Here is a 15,406-nt window from a genome sequence, read left to right as displayed (position 1 = left end):
TTGGGCTTTATCTTCTATCTGAACTTCCATTCTTGTGTGTTTCAGCTCCCCACTGGACCTCTGACTCTATCGGAACGTCCCAGGGGTGCCCTGTAGACCACATGACCTCATCTTCTCAAACCCTCTTCTGAATGCCCCATCTTTGGGAGCGCTGTTCCCACCTGCTCATCACTCTGGAAGCCAGGCTCACTCACTTCTTCCTGCTTCGTCCCACCCTAACACTTATCTGTCTCTGCCTTGGGATGCTATCTCTTAAAATACTTCTCTAATCTCTTCTCTCCTTTTGAACACTATCACCACTGTCTTAAAATGAGGCCCCTATCGTCTCTTGTCAGCTGCTGCAAGAGCCCTGGAACTGGCCTCCTTACTGTCACAGAGGCTAGATTTTGTCCTGCTTTGTGTCTCCAACTATATCCAGAATCCTAGTCTGTTTTTCTATACCAGCCAAGGAACTTTGACAAAGTTACTACATTCTCAGACTCAGTGTCCTCATCTGTCAAACAGATAGAAATAATACCTTCCTCATGAGGTTGTCAAGAGAGTTGATGGAACAATAATACACTACATGTAAAGCACTTAGCAGGGTCCCCAGCATGCAGTAGAGCTCCTCCAAAAATGGTGGCTGTCATTACTGCTAGTGCCTGGGGTCTGTCCCTGTGCAATCCACCTTCTAGGTAAAATGTATAAGTCATTCATCAGATCTTGTAACTTTCCTTCTCTATGCTTTAGGCATCTGTCACTTACAGAGAAGAGTCTAACCTCAAGGGAAGGAGGGCCGCATAATGACTTTGGCTTTGGTGGGTTTCTTCCTCCATTAAAAAACGGTATTAAGAATTATATTTTATGACTATGTTGTTCTGATTTTAAAAGAACTTTAAACATTTTCCTGGGCCCCTAAAAGTATCGTGGGCTCTAGGTACTGTGTCTGCTGTGATGAACAAATAAATCCTCCCTGAAGGGTACAGTACCTTCTCTCTCTCTCTCTCTCTAGCTCTCTCTCTGTCATCTATCTATCTGTCTATCTATCTATCTATCTATCTCTTTTTAAATTTTTATTTATTTATGATAGTCACAGAGAGAGAGAGAGAGAGAGAGAGAGAGAGAGGCAGAGACATAGGCAGAGGGAGAAGCAGGCTCCATGCACTGGGAGCCCGATGTGGGATTCGATCCTGGGTCTCCAGGATCGCGCCCTGGGCCAAAGGCAGGCGCTAAACTGCTGCGCCACCCAGGGATCCCATATCTATCTATCTATCTATCTATCTATCTATCTATCTATCATCTATTATCTATCATCTCTCCATCCATCCACCCACTCACCCATCTATCCATTGGTCCACCCACTTACCTATCTGTCCATCTACGTACCTATCTACCTACCTACCTATTATCTGTCCTGGTCTAGTCTTGCTGAGGTTACTCCCCCCTCCACACACCTTTTATTTTCTTTAAGTTTACTCCTCTCCCTTCCCTCCCTCCCTCCTTCCCCACTTTCCACCCTCCCTTCCTTTCTTTTTTTTTCTTTCCTTCCTTTCCTTCCTTCTTGTCTTCCTTCCTCTTTCCCTCCATCTCTCCCTCCCTCTCACTTTGTCCTTCCTTCCTTCCTGTCTTTCTTTTGTGCCTGTGTGTAGACATTCATTTTTGTTCTTTTGTTTATTGTTGCTTTCTTTGGGTTTCCTCTGTTTTTCTAACTGCTTATGTTAGATACTTACCACATTAATTATCAGTTTAGATGCTTACCCTTTCCCTGTATGTGCACTGAAGGTGATATAGCTCCTTCCAAATATCATTTTAGCACTCTCCTATCCATTTTGAGATGTACTATTTCATATTCTATCCTTTGTGTGTATCTTCTGATGGCACTGCAATTCATTATTTGTTTTAGAAGTCTTTAAATTGCCAACATGTGCAGGTTCTTTGTGGTATTTTTATTACTGGTTTCTGGTTTATTCTTCTTGTTATTATTATTTTATGTTTAAAGATGAACTGAAGATAGGTTGAGGCCTTGTGGCCTGTCAATCGTGAATATGTTCCATATGCCCCTGTAGAAAATATGTACTTACTAGAAAGTCAGGTGTAAGGTCCATTAAGTTGTTTGTTGATACTGTTGTTCAGTTGTTCTGTACTGAGAGATGTGTTCATATTTCCCGCGGTGGTTGTCCATTTGTTGATTTCTCCTTATGATGCGACTGGCTTTTGCTTTATATAATTTGAAGCTATGTTGTTAGGTGCATGGTAGTACATAATTTTTAATAGCTTCCTGTTATTAGATGGATTGTTAGTTTTATAATTAGGTGATGTGATTATGTTCCGTGTTTATTGTTATTAAATATATTTATTTATTATTATTATTTATCCCCATAGAACTGTTTGCCTTAGTCTGTTTTATTTGATAGTAATAGAACCAACCCAGCTTTAAACATTTTTTTGGTATTTTCCCAGTATGTATTTTCTCCATCCATTTCCACTCGTTTTTTTTTTTGTTTGTTTGTTTTGGTTTTTTTTTAATTCATTGCATTAGTTTCCCAAAGCTGCTGTAACAAATGATCAGTCTTGGTGGCTTAACACAACAGAAATTTGTTCTCTCACGCTGCTGGAGGCTGGAAGTTTGGAGTCAAGGTGTTAGCCAAGCCATTCTCCCTCTGGAGGCTCTAGGGAAGAATCCTTTTTTGACTCTTTCTAGCTTCTGGGAATTGATAGTAGTCCTTGGCATTCCTTGGCTTGCATTTGCATCCTCCAATGTCTGCCTCTTTTGTCTGATGGACTTCTTCCCTCTGTGTATCTGTATCTCTATATCTCTCTTCTTATGATGATGATACTAGTAATCTTACTTTGATTATATATGCAATGATCCTATTTCCAAATAAAGTTGTATTCACGAGTTTAGAGTAGACAGGGGTCCACTACTCACCCCAGTACCTTCATAATTAAATATTATTAAACATTTAAGGCATACAAAATGTCTTATATCCTGTGCATGGTGGAGCGCTACAGTCTTTTTTTTTTTAAGATTTTATTTATTTATTCCTGAGAGACACAGAGAAAGAGAGAGAGAGGCAGAGACACAGGCAGAAGGAGAAGCAGGCTCCGTGCAGAGAGCCCGATGTGGGACTCCAGGATCCTGGGACTCCAGGACTCCTTCCTGGGCTGAAGGCAGCACTAAACCACTGAGCCACCTGGACTGCCCTACAGTCACCTTTAGTTAACAAGCAATCCATCCTTCTCTCCAACCAGCAGATGTAGTCTCAACTCTGATTGTAGCTTACCTCTGGGAGTTTGCTTTTCTTTCTTGTAAGCTCAGCTATGTCTCTAAAGTATTATAAAATATTGTAAAAGTTTTTTATTCAGTTTACTGGAAACTTTTCATGTTGTTTAACCTCTCATCTTGTTGGAAACAGAATTGTCTATCACCAGTGGGTTTTCTTTTGTAGCTTTATTGAGATTTTTCACATACCATGTCATTCTTCCACCTAAAAAGTGTGCAATATAGTGGTTTTTAGTGTATTCACAAGGTTATGCACATAACACTACAGTCCAACTCCAAGACATTATCATCACCATCCCTATTTCCCTCCCCGATCTCCTCAGCCTGAAACAGGCACTGATCTACTTTCTGTGAGATTTGTCTATACTGTATATTTCATATAAATAGAATCATATGATATGTGGTCTTTCCTGACCAGCATTGTTTACTTAGCATAATGTTTCAAAGTTTGTTCACGTCCTAGTGTATATCACTAATTCCTTCTTTTTTGTTGCTAAATAATATCTGATGGTATGGTTTGACATTTTGTTTATTCATTTGTCAGTTGATAGACATTCAGCTAATATGAATAATGCTCCTGTGAACATTTCCGTGCCAGTTTTTGTGTGGGCAGATCTTTTCATTTGTCTTGGGTATATATGCAGGAATGGAGTTGCTGAGTCATGTGATAAAATGATGCTTAGGATTTGAAGAACTGCCAAAACCATTTCCCCAGGTCCTTGCACCATCTTACATTTGTACCAGTAACGTTCTATGACGAGATTTTAAAACCCAGCACAGGTGTTTGTATGTGACATGGGAAGGGTTCTTAAAGATTTTTGAGCATTGTGAAAGTGAGGTTATTGGGGTGTTTGTGGCACGTTGAGGTGGGATGAGGGTTCAAAGCCCAGGAAACAGGTGGGAAATGTTGGAATAATCTAATGCTCACTTGATGGTGCCTTGATGGGGATAATGGCAGGCAGAAATGTCAGGGTTTCCTAAAGCTCACAGTGGACAGTGGAAATGATTCTCAGGTGGAAAAATGATGTTCACTTGAGAGCAACTCTGAGATGCTTGCTCGACCTTTGCTGGATCTTGACATAACAGAAAATACCTTTCTGTTTTCAGAGAAGTGGTCAAGTCTTGCCATTGTGTGATAGAGCCCTGTTCTGCGACTGGAGCAGATTTGTTGGCCTTTGGCTGGTCTGGGGATGCCTTCCTGGGAGGTTTGAATCATCCTCAGCTCTGTGGGCTGCCCATCATGAAAGCTGAGGGCACTGTTCACATCTCTGCTCCGTGTTCTTCCTGCCAGGAGCAGCAATGGGACTTGTGTGGATATTAAGTGTGTGTGTGTGTGTGTGTGTGTGTGTGTGCATGTGTATGTGTATACACACATGTCTGAGTGTGTACTGAGTAGCTTAAGCATTTGAAATGGCAAAAGGGAATGAGAACCCTTAACAACAAAAGTTTTCTAGCCAAGAAGTAAAACTTCCCATAACTCTTGGATTTCAAAATTGCCCATCAAGCTGTTTATCGTATAATGGAACAGTAGGTATAAAGCTGCCACCTTGCTGGGAACTCCCAATTGCTCAGGGAGGCTTGCTACAGAGGCCTCCTACTCTGCTTGGCATGGTTATCACCCTTATGGTTTTTTTTCCCCTCTATGATTTATTCTTAAGCATATTGTATTTCCTTTTGCCGTTTAGATGAAATTTAAGTAAAACCATTAGGTAAAGAATGGTGTCAGGTTGTTACTTTAAACTTGTGATAAAATCCATCTGTATGTCATTCTCTGTTCAAATGAAGTAAAGACACCTGTGGTTTGGCAGTTCCAGGTACCGGCTGTCCTTCTTGTGTGTTGTGTGCGGAGCTCGTGGAAGTGTCCCGTGGAGAAAGGAATGTAGGCACTCTGATGGCTCCACTTTTGTCCCATCCTGTGTGACCTTCTTGGTCTGCATTTCTTCCAGTTTCAGTAATCTCTCCTGTTTGTAAATCCCTGCCCACTGAGTTCCCCCAGAGGAGGAAGAGGCTCCTTACTGGGAATTAGACTTAATCTCGGTGACCCTGACCTTATGTAGGATGAATGGGTTCAGGGCCTATACCTGGAATGACAGATTGAGGACCCAATTACCTGTGACAGGTAATGTTAGAATTTCTGCTGAAGCTGTATCTGAGCTTGAGTGCCATATCCTGATGTGGTGGTTTTCAAATTATTCTTTTTCCTTCCTTTTTCTAGGCTTATCCAAATCCCTTGGGCTCATCGAAGGTTATGGTGGGCGGGGCAAAGGGGGCCTTCCTGCTACCCTGTCCCCGGCTGAAGAGGAGAAAGCCAAGGGCCCCCATGAGAAGTATGGCTACAATTCCTACCTCAGTGAAAAAATTTCACTGGATCGTTCCATTCCGGATTATCGTCCTACCAAGTAAGTTCTAATTGAGTCATTCAGAGTGGCTTGCTGTCATGTGATGGGTGCAGCCCCGAGTCTGTGACATGTTCTCATGTATCTTGTCACTAGCACAGGGGCTTCTGTCTCAGTCTCCTTCACGGTCAACAAACCTAGTACCAGGGATTATGAAATATGATCTAAGTATTGTATTTATTGCCAAAAAAGTAATTCAGAAACGCATGGGAAAGTTCTCTATATAAAAAGTTTTAAGTAAAAAATAAAAAGCCCATGATCTCATTACTGAGAGACAGCAGTCAGTTAAATCTCAGCATCTTGTGTTTGAGTTGATTTTCTATAGAGTATGAGCATGCACCCCGATGCATTGTTTGTATCCTCTTTTCATTTAATATTATTTCATGAACACTTTCTGATGTCATTAATTATGATTGATGATGATTGTCATTATGACCATTTTGATCATTATTTCCGTTGTTGGAAATTTAGGTTATTGTTGGTTTGTCATCATTATAAATAACAATTTGATGAATATCTTCCCACTCACATCCTCGTATGTAGTGATTTGGTATTTACTTTCTCAACCCACACTTCTAAAAGTATAAGCCTTATACCACGTCATAGGGATACTTCTGGAAGCTCTAGACACATGTTGGGATACTGTCCTCCAGAACGTTTATGGCAATCCACACTCAGTTTCAGAAATGCTCTGCCAAGCTGATGGGTGAGAAAGGGCATTCTGTGATTGTTTCAACTTTCCCTGTTTTGTTTCAGCCTTTCCTTTTAACCAATTGTGTTTGTGTCTTGGTTGTCTCATGAAACGTCTTTGTTCTATGAGCTCAGATTTAAGAATTATTATTTTTTTCTACTTGGGAAGTAGAGAAGAGGGATGGGTCATGGAATTAAGATGCTAGAAGAAAGCGTGTTTCTAGGCAAGTATCCACGTTGGCTTAACAGATTCTTTGTTTTGTGTTAGATTTGTAGTGTCTCTTTTTTTCCCCATTTAGACTGTGCCCTTGCTTAGAAGAGATTATTTCTTTTTCAAATGGATTTTGTATAAATCAGTTAAGTATCCTGGTTACTGAGAAAAATAGATTCAAGATAAAGAAAATTATCTTAAATGGATTTAAAATTGCAGCATTAGCCGAGAAACCTGTTAAGTCTCTCTCTGCCTAATAAACATATATTCATTTTGAATCGCTCAGAAAACATACATCACCCCTGTTGGAAGCTATTTTGTGTTCTTGGACTTTTGCTCTCAAACACATCTGGCTGTTTTCGTTTCCTGGTGCTCTCTGATTAGCCTTTCATATTTGGACGTTGGCAAATAAACAGAGCCTTTTTTTTCTTTTTTCTTTTGGCCTTCCTTTGAGAATGAAAATGTTTCTAACATGGAGCTTACTGGAAGTGGGTCAGTTGAACACATATCAGTGAGCACCTATTAAGATGCCAGATGGCTTTTCACACACTAGAGGCAGAACATTGGAGAAGACACAGTCCTTGCCTACTTACTTGTTATCCAGGGAGAGAGGCAGACTTATAGTCAGATTGATTCAACACAGTGGTCTATGTGGTGTGTGTCAAGCCAGAGATATATACAGGCTGTGCGGGGAGGATCTGGAAGGTTTCCTGCTGGAGATGATGCCTGAAGCTGATCTTTACGTGTCACCATGGGTTGGGAAATGGACAAAAGAAAAAGAAAAGAAATGGACCAGATGGGGGAACAGCAAGAGCAGAGTTGGGAGCAAACAAAAGCATGGTGTGCTGAGAGGGGTGGGGAGCTATGGCTCCCAGTGCTCTGTACATTAGCATGGTTTCTTCAACAGACCCCTTGTATCTGACCCCTCTTGGAACTTCAGTAAGATGACAGGAAAGAGCTGGAGAGGATGGTGATCTACAACGGACAACTGAACAGGTTAGGGAATGATAGCAGGGAAGAAACACCCACAGAATTTGGGCAGATGGAAAGAGAGGGGATGAATGAATGGTACTGATGACAGAGTGGGTGAAGCTAGGACCCAACCTCCTGCATGTGGTGGGCAGTGGTGGGAAGAGCTGAAGAATGCAGGCAGCCTCATCACACCTCAGAACCTCAGGGACCTGGGCATTGGAGGTTCTGGCTATTTCCAATGGCTGGGAAGTGGATTTGAAAGGAAGCATTGCAGATGCTTTCTTTCTCTAGAAGCGCACAGCCAGGGGCTACCCTTCCCTACCTGGCAGAGTTTGGGAGAGACACTCTCAGGAAAAGGTGAACTCTGGGCTAGAGCTCATAAGATGTAGCCTAGGACAGAGGGTAAGGCTCCGTGCCATCTGGGGCACCCTCACCATCATTACCCCCCAGGCTTTCACACCCCTATAATCAGCATGTGGAAGGGATCTCTTCTGAAGAAACCAGCCTCAGAAAAAGCCAATAGATGTGATCATTGGCTTCCTCCCCAAATGACTGAGTTCTGCTCACTCTTAGTAAGGCAAGCTTGTTGTAAAGCTCCATTTGTCTCCACGTACCTGTCTCCCTCTGAAATAAGACAGAAGAGCCAGGATCCCTGGACATCTCAAAGTGTCTCAGTTACAAAAGACCTTAACAACAGCAGCAACAATAGAAAAGGTACATAGGGGAGGAGGAGACTGTGAACCTTAAAACTATAATTAGTGAGTTAGGTTATGGAATGTCTTATTTTATTCACCAAATAAGAACCAAGTAAGTTAGAGAGGGAGACAAACCATGAGAGACTCCTAACTCTGGGAAACAAACTAAGGGTTACAGGAGAGGAGGTGGGCGTGGGCTTGGGGGAACTGGGTGATGGGCACTGAGGAGGGCACTTGATGGGATGAGCACTGGACATTATACTATATGTTGGCAAGTTGAATTTAAATAAAAATAAAGTAATAAAGTAAAGTAAAAATAAAGTAAAAAAGAAGTCTTGCAAGTTAAAAATAAGATAGGAATACATTAATAAAAGAGTGGAAGATAGCATTGAGAAGAACTGACAGATGGAAAAAAATGAAAAATAGGACAAAAAATAAAGCAGGAGGTCAGTCCAGCAGATTCAACATTAACTAATAAGAATATCAGAAAGAGAACAGAGAAAATGGGAAGAAGAAAATTGACAGACCAGTGATGGAGCACAATTTCCCAGGCCCGTAGGACATGAGCTTTCAGATTAGGAGGTCCTCCCCTGGGTCTACAGAATGAATGAAAAGAGAAATTAAACCCACATGAAATGTGAATCTTTTTGTGCAACTCCTCAGAGCACACTACTGTTTTCCAGCTGAGATGCCGCCTGATTTGTGAATCATTTCATAAAGGCAGTTAGGTCTTCAGATTTTACTGATTTATTTATTTTTTAAAGATAAAGACAGAGAGTCAGTGTGTGAGTGGAGAGAGGAACAGAGGAAGAGAGAGAGAGCATCTCAAGCAGATTCCCCACTGAGCACAGAGCCCAACACAGGGTTGGATCTCAGGATCCCGAGATTGTGACCTGAGCTGAAATCAAGAGACAGACACTGAACCAGCTGAGCCACCCAGGCACCACTGATCCTCAAAATTAAAAAAAAAAAGTCAATATAAAAATTCAGAATCAGTAAATACATTTAAGCAGGGCCTCCACGTGCACCTCTCCTGCATCTGTTTTCAGGAAGCTACTCAAGGATGTGCTCCAGTAAAACAAGGGGGTAAAGTAAGAAAGAGAATAATAGTATTGAAGAAACAGGGGACCCAAACAGGAGAGTACAAAAGGCAGATCCCAAAAAGCCAATAAAGGGATGTTCCAGGGTCACATTTCAGGGTGACAGCTATGTAGCCGGCCAGGAGAACCACCATTCCACACTGGAACAGGGGGATAGAGGGCTTTGGAGGAGGGCAAAGGAGGCCAGGGGATAGAATTATTTTATTACCTAGTGTTTTTGACTACATTAAGAATTATTATTATTATTATTATTATTATTATTATTATTGACACATAATTGACACACTACCTTATATTAGTTTCAAGTGTGCAACATAATGATTCGATGTTTGTATATACTGTTGAGTAATCACCATAAGTCTAGTTAATGTCTGTCAGTACACATAGTTGCAGGTTGTTTTTTCTCATAATGAGAACTTCTGAAATCTACTATCTTAGTAACTCTCATATGGGTGATACAGTATTTTTAACTATAGTCATCATGCTGTATTTGACAGCCCCAGGACTTACTTATTTTATATAACTGGAAGTTTCTTCCTTTTGACCCCTTTCACCCGTTTGGCCTCCTCCCAACCCCACCTGCCTCTGGCAACTACCAATCTGTTCTCAGTAGCATTGAACTTATTTTGTTTGTTTTTAGCTTCCACATATAAGTGAAGTCATACAGTATTTGTCTTTCTCTGTTTGACTTATTTTGCTTATCCTAATGCCCTCAGGTTCCATCCACATTGTCACAAATGGCAGGATTTCATTTTTTTAAATAGTGGAATAGTAGCCATTATGTGTGTGTGTGTGTGTGTGTGTGTGATATTTTCTTTATTCACTCATCCAGTGATGGACACTTAGATTGTTTCCATTTCTTGGGTTTTGTGAATAATACTGCAATGAGCATGGGGGTGCATATATCTTTTTGAATTAGTACTTTAATTTTTTTTGGATAAATACCCCAAAATGGGATTGCTGGATCATATGGTAGTTCTATTTTTTACTTTTTTGAGGAATTTTCATACTGTCTTCAACAGTGGCTGCACCAATTTGCATTCCCCACCAACAGTGCACAAAGATTCCCTTTTCTCCATGTCCTTGCTAACACTTGTTTCTTGTGTTTTTGATATCAGTCAGGTGTGAGATGGTCTCTTGCCATTTTGATTTGCATTTCCTTTGTGATTAGTGATGGGGAGCATCTTTTCATGTACCTTTTGGCCATCTGTATGTCTTCTTTGGAAAGATGTCTGCTTAGATCTTCTGCCCACTTTCTAATTGGATCGTTTGATTTTTTTTTTTATCAGGTTGTCTGAGTTCTTGATAAATTTTGATATGAATCCCTAATCAGATATATGACTTACAAATATTTTCTTCCATTCAGTAGGTTGCCTTTTTGTGATTTTTTTTTTTTTTTTTTTTGGCTGTGGAGAAGCTTTTTAGTTTGATGTAGTTCCACTTGTTTATTTGTTTTCCCTTGGCTTCGCAAGATTTTTAAAAACCATTCTTTAGGAAAGTTTGGGACTTAAGTTAGTGATAGAAACAGAAAGGGAAAAAGAAGCTTCTGACAAAGCAAAGCAATAGTTAGCCACAAGAAAAATCCAAGAGTTTCTCAAGAAAGGAATTGTAATTTTCTATACTCTGGCTCAACTGGGCACAATAGAGTCACACAAATGTAAATATTGGATATTTACTTACTTGCAAATTATGATATGGCTGTGTTGGAAAAAGGAGGAGGGCAAAATGTGTGTGTGAGGTGTGGGGAGTATAAGACCATTAAATCTTGGGCACCTGGGTTGCTCAGTGGTTGAGCTTCTGCCTTTGGCTCAGGGCGTGATCCCCGGATCCTGGGATTGACTCCGCATCAGGCTCCTCCTAAGGAAGCTACTTCTCCTTGTGCCTGTGTCTCTGCCTCTCTTTGTGTCTCTCATGAATAAATAAAAATCTTTAAAAAAAAAAGACCATTAAATCTTTATCCTTAGAAACAGAAAAACCAGTTGCAAATGTGGCAAATTTAAATGTCAAGAAATAGAGGCATCATCGTGATTTAGGCATGTGGAGATTACAGAAATGAGATGGGAAAGTGCATGTTTTGTTTTCACAACACAAAAGTTTAACTAAGCAATAAGCATAAACCTACACAAAAAAATCAAGGCTGCCCAGGAAAGGTGGAAGTATGGTAGCAGAAAGAGGTGGAGAAGAAAGGAACAGGTGGGTTGGATGACATACATGACCACATTTGCCTTTTTAGATTATCCTGGCAGCTGTCTGGAGGATACATTGGAAGGTGGAATTGGAGATGAATTTGGGAGATTGCCCACAGTCCAGATATGGTAACCAGAGGCACCACTGTAAAGTCTGGGCTCCACCACAAAAGTTACTGAATTAACCTTCACTAATTGCAGATTAACCCTTGCCATTGAAGAGTGACAAAGGATGTGCATGTGGAAGCTACTCTTTGATATTTGAGCCTTGAGGATGTGAAGGGCGGTACCTGTCTGGGGCCAGAGTAGCTTCCTTTCTCCCGTGCAGTCCAAGCCCAAGAGGAAGTATCCCCGATGGATGAGATCCTTTTTTGGGAAGCTCCCCAAAAGCCTTCCCAAGTGTAGAGGATTCAAATCAGTTAGTTTCATCACAATTTTGTCCAGAACCTTATGTTGCTTTAATTCCTACCACGTTATTATCATGCTACTCTTAAGAAAATTGTTTTTCTTATAGACGTGAGTGAATTTTTAGATAGTAGTGGGATTAACCACTTGCTTGTCATATTTCACGAAAATGGATTCCAAAATGTTGTTTTCCGTTTCAATTGTGTGAGGCTTTTTTCTTCCACTGGACAGATAGTTTAAATTTCTATGAATCCCATACTGTCAATCTTGCCAATTTCATTTCTTCACTGCTTTAAAGCTGAGAAAGCTATCGTCCCTCAGAAATACTTATAAATATTCTATTCTGTTCATGTTGCTTTTCCGTGACTCTTGTTTTTTGCTCCTTCATCCATCTAGAGTTTATTTTGGCATATGGTACAAGGTATGTATCTTTTGTTTAAAATGTCTCTCCATTTTTTTTTTCAAAGAAGCTTTTTCCAAAAGAAAAATCTGTAAATAACTCTTTCATTTGGAGATGCTGGATGTGATGCAGTTTATATGTTTTCTATATCTAGGCTTATTTTCTTTTTTTTTTTTTTTTTAGGCTTATTTTCTAAGCTGTATGCTGTTCCCCTGGTCTCTATTGGTTTTTTTTTCCCCTTTCTTTCTTTGTTTTTAAATAAATTATTAAAAAATGATTTTTGAGCGAAGTCTCCAATTGGCCAGGCAGTGTGCTGGCAGCGTGGGGAGGAGCCAGGTGCGCTTGGCCATGTAGGAAATTGGAGCGTGTGGTGAGGGGCAGGTGGCAGAGGAGTTCACCGGGGTCAGGGGGCAGCATGGAGGAAGCCTTGGAGCAGGGATTGCTCCTGCAGGGAGAGGGCAGGGCATTTCAAAGAGAACAGCCTGTGCCGGAGGATGGACAGGTTCTTGGATTTGGGGGTGAGGGGAACAGCACACAAGCTTCTAGCGGGAGCAGACTTTCTAGAGGGAATTATGGAAGGAGAGATCCAAGGGGAAGCAGGTGGCCAGGTTGGGAGGCGCCTCATGCGCCAGCCTGGGTTCCGGAGGGGACTTTCTCATCATCAGTGGACGCCAATGAAGGATTGGGGCAAGATGGTACTATTGGTATGATCCCTTTGCTGACAAAAGAGATAATGATTAACTGTGGGAGGAATGCGTAGGCTAGGCCAGAACAGATGGAGGCTGGCGGCAGGCTGGTTAAACAGATTTAGTCTCTTCTCCATCCACTCAGCGTTTGTTGAGTGCCAACTGAGTGCTAGGCATCGCCTGATGGAGAGGATGTTATTACTCTAATAATAGAGTGAGCATTTTATTATTAATGTACCATTTTTATGGAAATGGCTTCTCTGTAGCAAACCAAGGACTAAGGGTTGGAGTGGACGGGCTAGATTCAAGAAAAACTTTCTGAGACTCAGCCAGATGAGGCGAATAATTGGATATGGATGAAGTGGGTGCAATCAGAAGTTTCTAGCTTGGGAGACAGAGTGAAGTGATTTCATTAACTGGGAGAGTCCTGCAGAGGCCCAGGCTTTGTGTGGAAGATGGCAGTTTTGCTTGTCCAGGTTTCCCCTTAGTTATAATTTTCCTGAGGCAACCACATGAGACGAATCTGTCTGGCTTTATTCATTATGTGACGAGGTGTGTGCGAATGAAGTGGTGACATTTGGTGACACTGGAAGCCAGATAGGGCTTTAGAAACCCCACTCCTAAGATGCCTGGGTGGCTCAGTGATTGAGCGTCTGCCTTCGGCTCAGGTCATGATCCTGGGGTCCTAGGATCAAGTCCTGCTCCGGGCTCCCCGCATCAGGTTCCCTGTATCAGATTCCCTGCAGGAAGCCTGCTTCTCCCTCTGACTGTGTCTCTGCCTCTCTCTTTGTGTCTCTCATGAATAAATGAATAAAATCTTAAAAACAAACAAATAAAACCCACTCCCATCCCTTGCAGAGATATGCCATTCTACATCCTATTGTGGCACATTAATGATCTGCTCACCCGGTGATCTGGTAATATGGGGGTGGCACTGTCCAGCAGCACACAGATCCATCTGTGCTCATTTAAAGCCACCACTGAGATCCTTTTTATGGCTGCCCTCCTCCTCCCAGATCGTGTTGGTAATTTATGGGCAGTTTCTACTGCTGTTATCTTCAATTTCTCCTTTGGCTTCTTGCTTATAAATCCAGACGTCAGGTTTCTTTGGAATTCATTTTGCTTCACTCAGAAAGTCCCCTCTTTGCTTTGTTGCCACAAATTCTAACCTGTTATATTCCAATAACGTCTGCATTGGGCACACACTGCTTGCAACGTCTGTGGACCATCTTCGTGTCATGTCCAGTGGATCAGATCACTGCGCCTTTGGGTATGGAGCTCAGGAGGGATTTCCAGGCTGACTATGGAGATTGGAGAATCATCCAAGTCCAGTGGGTATCTTAGGTTGAGTCCATGTGTGTATGTGAGTTATGGTATTATAATTACCCGATTAAGTTTTCCATCTCCCGTGGAATCTTGATTATTGAATTTGTGACTGGGCTTTTATTTTTTTTCTGAATCATTCTTCTGATGATTGATATCCTGTGTCTCATAGGTTAGTTTTCCAATAGAGCAGAAGTACCTCAAAAAGAAGGTCAAGGAGCATGTGTTAAACTTTGTCTTTCACAGATGTGGGCACAAAGGGCAACTGTCCCATAAGTACTTGTTGGTCGACATTGTAAGGCGGTACATGCTTAGGAGTGTCTCTGAATCACTGACCACAATAATTATTCCCTTTTATTGACTGCCTTTTATGTTTTGTCACTGTGCTGCATGTTTTATTGATCTTGTTTAAATTTAACTGCTCTCTGAAGTAACTGCTCCCATCTCTGTTTTATAAATGAGGTGAGGGGGGTTAGGAGACGTTGAGCAACCTGCCTGAGGTCACACAGCTGGTAAGTGCTGGAGCCTGGAAGAGAAATTCTGAGTCTTAGAAACAAGACAGTTTCTTTGGGGAATTGTGTGTGTGTGTGTGCGTGTGTGTCTGTGCATGTGTGTGTGTGTGTGTGTGTGTGTGTGTGTATACTCACTCCTTTGTTTACTTCTCTTCATCCTTTTTACCCTTTCCTATAACTGAATTCCATCACCAAAGGGGCTCTACTTTGAATTTGATGAACTATTGTCTATTAAGACCTTCTCATAGGTAGAGTGATATAGTTGCAGACTCTTGCGGGATACAGTATTTGTTTGTAAAACTCGGAAAGAGTAAATAGTACAATATTAACAAGTTCAGGAAATGTCTTACCGTCAAATTGATTTCACCCAGAAGCATAACCAAGAGGATGGAACTTCTTCTGCTAGAGCTGGCCCTCACCCACAGTCATGGGAAGTAGGCAGATGGCAGTACCCGTACTTTAATATCTGATCATATCTGTGGGTGAATGTTGATTGCACCTTTGTGGGTTTCTTAGGTCTGAAGAGCATGTCTACGTCACTTAAAAACCTTAATGAGAGAGTTTTTTC

General features: G+C 41.4%; 1 protein-coding gene across 2 annotated transcripts in view; it reads left to right on the top strand.

Moving 5' to 3' along the window:
- GALNT17 (polypeptide N-acetylgalactosaminyltransferase 17) overlaps positions 1 to 15,406 on the top strand; it is a 436,312-nt gene that overhangs the window by 146,252 nt on the left and 274,654 nt on the right. For both annotated transcript variants that reach the window (XM_038539024.1, XM_038539025.1), the window contains exon 2: positions 5,478 to 5,661. In XM_038539024.1, the coding sequence (XP_038394952.1) occupies positions 5,478 to 5,661 (184 nt within the window). The remainder of the gene's footprint in view (positions 1 to 5,477; positions 5,662 to 15,406) is intronic.

The sequence above is a fragment of the Canis lupus genome, chromosome 6 (assembly GCF_011100685.1).
Source record: "Canis lupus familiaris isolate Mischka breed German Shepherd chromosome 6, alternate assembly UU_Cfam_GSD_1.0, whole genome shotgun sequence".
NCBI classification, from domain to species: Eukaryota; Metazoa; Chordata; class Mammalia; order Carnivora; family Canidae; genus Canis; species Canis lupus.
The sequence above is the reverse complement of the archived record's forward strand: the minus strand, read 5'-3'. Positions and strand labels throughout refer to the sequence as shown.